An 11,095-nucleotide genomic window follows, 5' to 3' on the forward strand; every position below is an offset into this window, starting at 1 on the left:
CTTGCTAACCCTTATCTTGATGTCACTAACCATCTATTCCTTTGAATTAAGTTACTCTCTTGGTCTTATTGGGGCACTTTGGGAAGGATTGACTTATTTAATGTATCCATCTTCAAATGTTTTTGTTTGTTTGATTTTAAGCAGATAGGGTCTCTGTCACCCAGGCTGGAGTCAAACGGTACAATTATGGTTCCTTGCAGCCTCGAACTCCTGGACTTAAGCAATCCCCCTGCCTCAGGCTCCCAAGTAGCTGGGACTAAGGTCATGTACCATCACACCTGGCTAGTTTTTAAATTTTTTTGTAGAGACCATGTCTTGGCTGGTCAGGCTGGTCTTGAACTCCTGGCCTCAAGTGATCCTCCCGCCTCAGTCTCTGATGTGTTGGGATTAGGGGCTTGAACCACCATGCTCAATAACACTGGTTGTCTTTGTCTTTATCTGGGCCCTTGCAAAGGGGGAAGGAAAAATGCCTTCTGTGCAGTGACCTTAGACTGAATACTTCTCAAGATCAGCTGTTAGTGCAAATTGTTACTTCACCTAAGGAAATTGAGACACTGGATTAGAATCTACTCCCATTGCCTTTCTGAATGGGCTTTACCCTTTATTGCTCCCCATGGTTACTAAGTATATAGGATCTGAATCAGCTTACTAAGTTCCAATGACAGTTCCACTATTTCCTGGTATGTGACTTAGGGCAACTTATCTTTTTTTTTTTTTCTTTTTGCTTCTGTAATATGAAATGATTCTAGAGCCTAATTCTCAGGGTTGAATTCTCAGGGGGGTTCCCAAGATAAATGAGAATTATGTAAGATCTAGCATAGTACCTGAAATGTGAGGAGAATGCACTTACTTACCAGTGTCCACCCATTTCATTATGGTCATTATCTTTAGGAAGACTGTGGTTATGTTGGAAGTAGGGAGTTGGCCAAGGTCAACCAGATGTAACTGCAGCTACATTTTTTGTTGTTTTGACACAAGGTCTTGCTCTGTCATCCAGTCTGGAGTGTAGTGGCACAACCTGAGCTCACTGTACCTCAACCTCCCGAGTTCAAGAAATCCTCCCACCTCAGCCTCCTGAATAGCTGGGATCACATGCGTGCCTTACCACACCTGGCTAATTTTGGTGCTTCGTGTAGAAGACAGGGTTTCGCCATGTTGCCCACGTTGGTCTTGAACACTTGAGCTCAAGTGATCCGCCTACCTCAGCTTCCCAAAGTGCTGTGATTACAGGCGTGAGCCCCTGTATCTGGCCAATGCAGCTACAATTTTTAAAAAGTTTCCCCTCTTTAGTCAGACCAATGCAGCTACAATTTTTAAAAAGTTTCCCCCCTCTAGTCAGACCATACCTCTTCATTGCCAGGTAAAATTGTTCTGAGTGTATCCGAATCACCAGTTTGATTAAATCCAGGGTAATTCCCCTCAAACTCTGCCAAGTTTAATATAAACCAACATAGTTTGAATAACTGTAATTAACACTCAAACAGATTTTCTATTGTTCAGAATTCGGGCTTTATTATTGAGCAACGAAGAGAGCTAAAACTTAATTCCAAGCTTGTGTAGTTGAAGTTTGCAAAGCGGAATGTTGTTCACAAAACACATTCAATGTTTAGACACTATTTATTTGAAGAACAGAATATATTTAAAATTGTATGCTTCTAAAAAGCCCATTTCCCTCCAAGTCTAAACTTTGTAGTTTAATATTAAGCAATAACGTTATTTTGTACAATCTAGTTAAGCAGAATAGCACTTGGCAGAATAAAAAACTGCACAGATATATGCAATTTTCCAACATACCATTCTTTAAATTCAGTTTTCAGCTTCCAAAGATTGGTTGCCCATAATAGACTTAAATATATAGTGATGGCTTAAAAAAAAAAGTATACAACAATGTAAAAAAGGAAACATAAGTCCACTCTCAATCTCATAAAAGGTGGGAGTAAGGATGCTAAATGTAGGTTCTTTTGTTCTATTTCACTTTATCATGCAATCTGTTTCTTTGATCTGCCTTAGGGTTACCCATTTAAGTTGCTGTAATGCAATGGTGGGAATGAAAATTGATCAAATATGCACTTTGTCATTTCCTTACAATTTGCGGCTGGAAACTTCCAAGAAAAAAGGAGTAGGCATGAAGAAAAATAAAATCGGAACCTCTTCAGGGGTTTGTGTATTGATATGGCAGACAAGATACAAAATCCCACCAGGAGATGCAGCAGTTCGAAAAAAGGGTAATGGGCTAACAAGGTATTATTGCCAGCAAGGGATGGAATGAAGAACAGGCTGAAAAGTTTTTGGATTATATAGCACCTACAGTCTCTGATTTAGGGAATTCTTGTTAATCAAATATACACTAAACTTTCAAGGGAAAATCTTCCAGGTAGCCTAAGCTTGCTTTTCTGGAGTGATGAGATACATTGCTACCGTGATTTGTTTTAAAACAGACTGGGTTTATACAAGTGAGAAAGACTGGGAAAGAGAGAAAGATTTTAGTCTGTTTTGCAGAAGTCATTTTATCTGCATGCACATGGATCAGTATTTCTGATCCCCTATACCCCAGGAAGGGCAAAAACCCAAAGAAACGTGTTAGCAAAATTGGCTGACTCTGTCATATTGCTATGGACATTGATTTTGTGTTTCAATTTTTAAATAAGTAAAAATGATAATTTTTACTTGTTAGAGATCACCAACTTATAAGTTATGATGAATCTTGCTTGGAGGACACATTGGAGAAAGGCCTATTATGGGATGGTGAACTCGCATATGTACCTCTTGCTGCTGCGACAGACCTCATCACTCCACTTGCCCTGAGCTGACTGAGAGAACAGGACACAGTTTTCCCGCTTGCCACCGTTAGGCTGTGCACTGTCCCAGTTGAGGAAGGAGATAGCAGCTCCATTGACGTCAACAAACTTGCCTTCCGTCACCATGTCATTGATGCCCAGCCAAAAGTCATTGACACCCGGCAGGCTCCTTTTACCATAGTCTCGGAGGGCGTTGATTTCGTCGGAGTTCCTGGGGATAACCAGGATTCCTCCTTTGGAAATGCAGTCTTCATTGGCCTCATGGAAATGCTTCAAGCCTTCTGAAGCAAGGTAGCATTTCTTGTTAACTTTAGTGCCTCGGAGACAGACTGTGAAGATGTGAAATTTAACATATTAAGATGCATTTTGAGTATATTGTGACTAAAGCTGGACCTGGCAAATAGCAAGAAGTATTTGTGGAATGAAGTATGATAATGATGAGACAACAATTACAATTTTCTATGTGCCAGACAACATGTTAAGCACTTCACATAAATTAAGTCACATAATCTTGACAACCCCATGAAGTTGTATTTTATTTACCCCTATTTTTACATATCAGGATATTTAGACTTAGAGAAGTTGTTACTTGTGACACCTTAGCATTTTTTTACACAAAGTAATTTTTGCAGCATGTGAGATGACAGCTACCCAAATGCAGGTCTGCCCTATCCCAAGACGTGGCCTTAAACCTCATGCTGTTCTGATATATACACGCTTGCTACTCTGTGTAGCTCCGTTTATGTGCTGGATTTCTTTGGGAGCTTTGGAACTAGATGATATTTAATATTTCAAAAAAAATGCTTGGCGTGGTGGCTCATGCCTATAATCGCAGCACTTTGAGAGGCAAAGGTGGGCGGATCACAAGGTCAAGAGTTCAAGACCAGTCTGGCCAACGTAGTGAAACCCAGTCTCTACTAAAAACACAAAAAATTAGCTGGATGTGGTGGTGTGTGCCTAGAATCTCAGCTACTCGGGAGGCGGAGGCAGGAGAATCATGTGAACCCGGGAGGCAGAGGTTGCAATGAACCGAGATTGTGCCATTGTACTCCAGCCCAGGCGACACTGAGAACCTGTCTCAAAAATAAATAAAATTCCAGGTTTGCATGTGGAGAGACAGTGGTTTTCTTAAGCAGATAACTGAGCCTTGGTAATATTGTTTAGATTATTCAGGATAAACCAAACACTAAAGTTTGTTTTAGGGCACTAGCATTGGAGAGTCAGGCCTCAGAGCCATAGTGCCTGGGTTTAGGTCTCATCTCTGACGTTTAACTAGCTGTGTAGATCTTGAACAAATTACTTACCTTCTATGTGCCTCAGTTTCCTCATCTGTAAAATTAGGATCATAATAGCTTAAGTTGCTGGAGGAGTAATGGATTTGTGTTTATAAAGAATTTCTAGTACCTGACTGTGGGTAAAGAACGAAAAAAACTCACCTTCTGCCATAACCATTTGACCATCTTTTAACTTTGTAATTCTGTTCCCCTGGAAACCTGATAAAGGGAGTATGTCGCCCTTGTTACTAGGCAACATTACTTACGGTAAAAATGACCCAGACTGGTAACTTGCATCTGGCCTGGGAGTTATAAATACCTGATGGAAAGGCATCACTTCGGTCTTCCCTGAAGGCAGTAACTTGTAATGAGGCAGGTCTCTTGTGAGGACCGTCAACACCCTGCTTTTGAAATTGCTGCAAAGGATATTAGCTCCTGGGGGGATGAGCCTTGTAAACCAGGGCTGTTCCTGAACCTGCCCAGCGTGGCTCACTTCCTCACCCCTCGGAGAATAGCTCCTGGGCAGTAGCGCTCGTGGCTGCATAGCTGTGGGGAGGAACACTGGCGCTGCCCTGTTGGCAAGCTGCGGTTCTAACCCACGTCCTTCCAGCATCTTAGGCTGGGTGTGGCCTGAGTGAGTCCTGGTGGCCTGATAGGCACTTAGCTGTCATCCAATAAATGTTAATCATTTTAGTAATTTCATGCTTCATTCATTCTGTTTCACTACCCTTTAGAGAATAACTATGGACTGACTTTTCAAATGTATTACTGAACTAATTTTTATTTCTGTACCACTCATACATAGGAGAATGGGGTTATAAATGAAGTTGATTTCCTAAAACAATCATCTCCCAGCATTGGGGCCCTCTTACTGGCCACATTGTTGATTTGTCAATGTTTCTCTTAAAAAGATGTCTCCCAGAAATTGACCCCAGAAATGTTCCTGTCTTCTTTGGGACAAGGCATTGAGGAGGTCTGCACCTTACCTGTCTGCAGGGCTTGGATTTCCTTCAAGGCATTGACTTCTGTCCAGAGCTTTTCAATTTGAGTCTTCAGATCTCCATTCTTGTCTGGGGAAAATTTTAGGGTGGAATAGGGTAGGTGGATGAAAAGCATATGATTAAAATAAAATCAAGCTTTGGAATGTAGGACCCAAGGTGATAGTGGTTTTGGTGAACCTGAGCCCAGTGTATACAAAAAAATAATGCATGAAAATAACTTGGGGCTGGCACAGAGGCTCACACCTGTAATCCCAGCACTTTGGGAGGCCAAAGTGGGTGAATCACTTGAGGCCGGGAGTTCACGACCTGCTGGGGCCAATATAGCGAAACCCTGTCTCTACTAAAAGTACAAAAATTAGCTAGGCATGGTGTTGAGTGCCTGTAATTCCCACTGTTTGGGAAGCTGAGGCATGAAAATTGCTTGAACTTGGGAGGCGGAGGTTGCAGTGAGCCGAGATCATGCCACTGCACTCTAGCCCTGGTGAGGGAGTGAGACTCTGTCCCCCTTCTCTCCCTCCCAAAAAAAATGATGAAAGAAGGAAAGGAGGAAGGGAAAAGAAAAAGAAAATAACTTGGACAAGAAGATTCCTAAGAGCTTCATGGTGATCATAATACTAGAAAGTCTTTCTGTGAGATTGAGGCTCCTTCTGTCTCTCCAGTCCCATCCGGTGACTTTAGGCTTGTTGACTTACAGGGTCATCTGAGAATGAGCTCGATCTCATCTTGCCTGTGTGTTCCTTCTACCAGGATCACTCTTGCTCCAATGCTTTCCTGTATTCTTAGCAAGCTTAAATATCTCCTCTTCTGAGAAGGCTTTCGGGGTTATCCTGTAATTCAGTATCCCTTCTGCTAATCTCTTTGAAACTTACTTTTCTTCATTCTCTAGTCTTGGTTCACATTTTATTTTATTCCATAGTTTATAGAATGTTCTCTATATTTTCTATTCTCTATTTTACCTCAGTTCATCTGCCTTGTTATTCTTCATGCTTCTGATGCTTACCATGATGCTTGGCACATCATAGGTGTTCATAATATTGTTTAGTGAATATATACTTCATGGTATATAAAATTATTTTTCACTTGCTCTTCAAACTTAGCTATAAAGGGAGAAAAATTAGATTCCCATTGAAGAATGAGGACAAGTCCAATGGGAGTGACTCAAAAGATACATGGCAGAAGTCATACTCAGACTTATTTGGGTCCCCAAGTCCCCTATATTCCTACTCAACCCATGCCTCAGGTATGGTGGCCCCTAGCAGGGTTAAGTGCTAAAGGTTCATGGAGAAATTAGGTATTAGCAACTTAAGTCTTGTATGTTCCTGGATGAGGCTAAAGGATCTTTGTGGCTGTCCTTGACCAATCTTGGCTATAAGTAAGTGGCAGAAAACAAGGAACCTTGGTTAAACTGAAATTTCAGGCCTAATAGGAATTCTCTTAGAAGACTGGCAGCTTGTGAGGTCTTCAAAAGCAGGAATTATAAATCATAATAAAAATTATTAAAAGCCTCCACATACTGTTTGTCAGAGATCAATTCTTTCAATAGTGTTTTGAGAGAGACACTACCGCTGTCTCCATTCTACAGAAGAAATAGAGTCCCAGCAAGCTGAATTCACTTGCTGAAGGTCACCCAGCTAGTAAAGCACAGAATTGGGATTTGAATTTGCCCAGGTCCAGGCCTGTTCTCTTTTCATCCCTCTTACCTGCTTCTGCACAGTGATTGCCTCTACCTTCTTGGTCCCGAGCACATGGCCCCAGACAGAGAAGATACTTAAAGCTTGGTATGAACTGTCCCCAACGGCTGCTTTGTGGGGATGCCATAGAGGCAGTCTATGTTCTGTACTGGATTTTTCAGAGCAGTCTAAAATTCACATGTGCTAATTCACTGTCCCCTTAAACATGTGCTTCGTAAGCCGGACATTTCATTTGGGTTAGGAAACTGTCTTCTGGAATATCCAGGGGTGGCCCCTGCCTCTGTTTTACTTAATGCTATACATCAGTTCTCAAAGCATCCCATAGCTCAGTTCAGAAATACTATAACCCAAAGATTTTTATCTACGTAACCATTTAATCCAGAAAAAATGTAAGGGTGCATTCAGAATGCAAATTCGTTAGCTGGTGGGCGCTGGGCTTGCAAAGACTACTGAAGACTTGCTTCTAAGCTATAAGCTGTCACCTCTACAAATGTCATCCCCCATCCCTCTCAGCTTCCTGCTCCATTCTCCTAAAATAAGTGGTCTCCACTGGGAGATCGTAAACATTGTAATTAACATGAAGACACATGAATTGATATTAGGCTCCTGGGAGATGGTTATGAAATTGATTATCCAGGGACTGGGCTGTAGCTTCCATCCTTTGTAGCTGATGTAGATGTCTTTTGTGTACAACAAACAAAGGGAATATGTGGAACTACTGACTTGTAAAAGTCATATTTTATTCATGAATGCAACACATAAACAGACCTATGAAGCAAGTACCAGAGAGATCTTGTGCTTGAAGCTAAATTCTTCAATTGCTATGTTGAGTCCCCCAGAAGGCTCCCTTTCATTTTATTGTTGCTCTCCAGAAGTAGACACAGTGTAGAAACACAAAAGTCATTCCCAGGAGACGTGGCCAGTAAAATCATTACAGGATGTTGGATTGTCAAAGTGTACGGGAATGGGCACTCCCATACACAGAAGACGGGAGGATGGATTGGAGGATCATTTGGAGAGACAATTTGAAAGTATCATTAACCTGCAATTATACTGCTGGAAGTTTCTCGGAACATCCTAACATGGGAAGCAACATGTGTGCAAAGCAGTTACTTGAGGCTATTGAATCAAAAAGAGATATATTAGGAGAGATCAGATTAAGTGATGACACATCCAAACAATGAAATATTATGCAGCTGTTAAAACGAATAAAGTATTGCTTACCCTGGTAACTATCTAAGGTTTAATAGATGAAATAAATTTATTTGCCTGCCAAACATTTTGCATAGCCAATTCTTATATTGTTAAAAATATGTAGTTTAATTGCACCTTTTAAAAACTTGGTGAATAGGCCGAGTGTGGTGGCTCATGCCTGCAATCCCATCACCTGATGTAAGGAGTCTGAGACCAGCCTGGCCAACATGGTGAAATCCCATCTATACTAAATATGTACAAAAATCAGCTGGGCATGGTGGCGAGCACCTGTAGTCCCAGCTACTTGGGAGGCTGAGGCACTAGAATTGTTTGAACCTGGGAAGTAGAGGTTGTAGTGAGCTGAGATCACACCACTGCACTCCAGACTAGGTGACAAAGTGAAGACTCTTCTCAAAACAAACAACCCTACAAAAAAACAAAACACAAAACTTCTGGGAATAGTATTACCCAATAGTTAATAGTGGATAATTTTGTGGTGAGGATTGGGAGAGAGAAGACGGCTTTCACTTTTGATCTCGTAAACACTGATATTATTATATTTCAAGGTACTTAAACTATTTTAAAGGTATATGGATGGATGGATGGGGATATAACTGCTTGACCGGTTTAGGTTTATTGATTCACCTACTGTAGAATCTACTTTCTTGGACCTAATGGCAAAAAGTAGCAAAAACTATATTGGGGAAATGATATTTAGGATGTGTGTACCTTGTCAGTTGCACATGTGGTTATGAGGGAGGGAGTGGGGAAGACAGCAGGAAAGAAAGGTGGGGAGAGAGAAGAGAGTGAGAGGAGGAAGGGGAGGGAAGGCCCCTGGATAACCTAGTATGTGACCTAAGCTGCGATTACTTCAGAAATGCCCACACAGCACGCACATGCACACGCAGTCACGTTCAGACCCTCTTCACACATTCCTACTGTGTGATGACCACTCTCATGAGGAGTACCACTCCATACAGTGGTGAGGAAACGCTGGCCACAGAAATGTGCCACATCACCCAGTATCTTCTCTCTCCCCGCTCCTTTTGATATCATCTTCAGCAATATGTTTCACCCACTCATGAGAAATATTTTAATCTTTCACTGAAAGAAGTACAGTATTACGTAAGGAAAAAATACTCCACTTAACAAGTCTTGCGCTAGCTGGGTGTGGTGGTTCACGCCTGTAATCCCAGCACTTGGGGAGGCCGAGGCAGGCAGATCATGAGGTCAGGAGATCGAGACCATCCTGGCGAACATGGTGAAACCCCGTCTGTACTAAAAATACAAAAAATTAGCCGGGCGTGGTGGCGGGCGCCTGTAGTCCCAGCTACTCAGGAGGCTGAGGCAGGAGAATGGCGTGAACCCGGGAGGCGGAGCTTGCAGCGAGCCGAGATTGTGCCACTGCACTCCAGCCTCGGCAACAGGGCGAGACTGTCTCAAAAAAAAAAAAAAAAAAAAAACAAAAAAACTTGTGCCAGACCTAACTTTTGTAAATGAATGCCCCTGAAAAATGGTACTTTATAATCAAAAAAGCACAAGACCCCTGTTTACCTACCAGCCATCTGTCATGTCCAATAGACTTTAATTTTGTTGAAATTTGTTTGTATGTGTGTGTTGTTCCTAATGAAATGAAAATAAGGAAATAAAGTCATAATCTGAAATATCCTGAAATGAAAATGATGCAGAGGATGTGATAAAACATGACCCTGTGTCTTGCTTTTTTTCTTTTCCTTTGGTTTCAGCATATTGCAAATACCTGGCTGTCATCTTTGCTCTTTTCAATTTCTTTAACCTGTTAACCCAATGCAAGCCACTCAAAATTTGTGGTTGCCTGGAAATTCAATTTTGCATCACAATGCCTTCAAATACTGGATGACTTTGCTTATTGACTTTTTTAAGCTGGAGAGATTCAATGTCTGTCATGAAAAAGTTTAAATACATGGTATAGGTTGTCCTTGTACTGCCAAGGATATGGAAATATAGCTAATGATAACTAATGACAAAATCGGAAGTCACAATTACCAAAAGCTCTATCCTCTGCTACATACTGAATACGATTAGAGTTATCTTAAAATATAACTGAATCAAGTTACTCTATCTACTAGTGAAACTGTGTGCTCTGTTAATACATTCCTCTTGCCCCATATTAATAACACCAGATGTTCAGATATCCAGATGAGCTTCCTCTGAAGCACATTCTATTTAAGCCCACATAACAAAAAATACACAATACAGAATTCTTATACTATCAAATTTTTCTTTTCTTTTTTTTTCAAACAGCCTAGTTTCTTTAAAATGAAAGTATCCCAGATAATCAAAACATCACTGAATCCCCCGAGATGCCATATAGGGATGACGGCATGGTGCCATCACCAAAGACAGTCTCCCGGAGGAGTTTGGAAATTAACATCGTCCACACCTCCCCATACTGTGTAAGCCTAGAATTTTGCTTGACTGAGAAGCCCCATTACCTTTCACGCGGCGTTTGCTGTGCTTCCTGGCTTTTAATCTGGATGTAAGGCTGGTGGTCTGGTCTAGGAGTAAGGTGATCACCAGGATGCAAATTACAAGTCCATTCTTTGCCATGGCTCTGGGGCAAGCCTGCTGAGCCACGTTGCCAGCCCCCCTAAAGCAGCTATGGAGAGATAGACTGCACAGCTACATCTTGCTCTGGGATGTCTGGGGCTGGCTTATAAGAGTGAGTTTCGGAGGTTGGCTGGAATCCTGCTGACGAAATGTTTGAATGCCTCTGCTGGCCACAGCATAAGGTGGCCCCTTGTTCTTGTGCCTCATGTTAGGTTTTCTATTTATTTAATTTCTGCTGCATTTCCTAGTGATGTGCCTTTTTGGAGTGTGTCAAAATTAACTACAGGTTTTGCCTGCTTGCTTTCTTTTTTTAAATTTACAGTCTGAGAAGCTTGGTGTCTTTGTGAAAAATTCTTTTATTTGGAGCTCTGAAATTCACTAAGTGTTCTGGAAAATTGATTAAATTTAGTTTTCAGGGCAAAAAAAAAAGAGAAAGGAAAGTTACTTCGTGTATGTGTGCATGGGTGTGTGTGATGCTACAGCACCATTCCAGCCAGTGTGTCTACTCACACTCGTGTGTCTACACAGCTTAAGTGGAGTTTGGAAGT

At 41.5% G+C, this 11,095-nt stretch overlaps 1 protein-coding gene across 2 annotated transcripts; it reads right to left on the reverse strand.

The window, feature by feature from the left end:
* Positions 1–2,623: 2,623 nt before the first annotated feature.
* Positions 2,624–10,630, reverse strand: CLEC3A (C-type lectin domain family 3, member A). Of its 2 annotated transcripts, XM_011945973.1 has the most exons (3): positions 10,433–10,630; positions 5,059–5,142; positions 2,631–3,127 (listed from the first exon to the last, which is right to left on the reverse strand). In XM_011945973.1, exons 1-3 carry the CDS (start codon positions 10,545–10,547, stop codon positions 2,736–2,738), a joined length of 591 nt encoding a protein of 196 aa, XP_011801363.1. In that variant the 5' UTR covers positions 10,548–10,630; the 3' UTR covers positions 2,631–2,735. The 2 variants fall into 2 exon arrangements, with proteins under 2 accessions (XP_011801364.1, XP_011801363.1); XM_011945974.1 differs by lacking the exons at positions 5,059–5,142; positions 10,433–10,630 and adding an exon at positions 4,103–4,161 and having other exon boundaries at positions 2,624–3,127.
* Between the last annotated feature and the right edge of the window lie 465 nt (positions 10,631–11,095).

This window comes from Colobus angolensis, unplaced genomic scaffold (genome assembly GCF_000951035.1).
Source record: "Colobus angolensis palliatus isolate OR3802 unplaced genomic scaffold, Cang.pa_1.0 Scaffold248, whole genome shotgun sequence".
NCBI classification, from domain to species: domain Eukaryota; kingdom Metazoa; phylum Chordata; class Mammalia; order Primates; family Cercopithecidae; genus Colobus; species Colobus angolensis.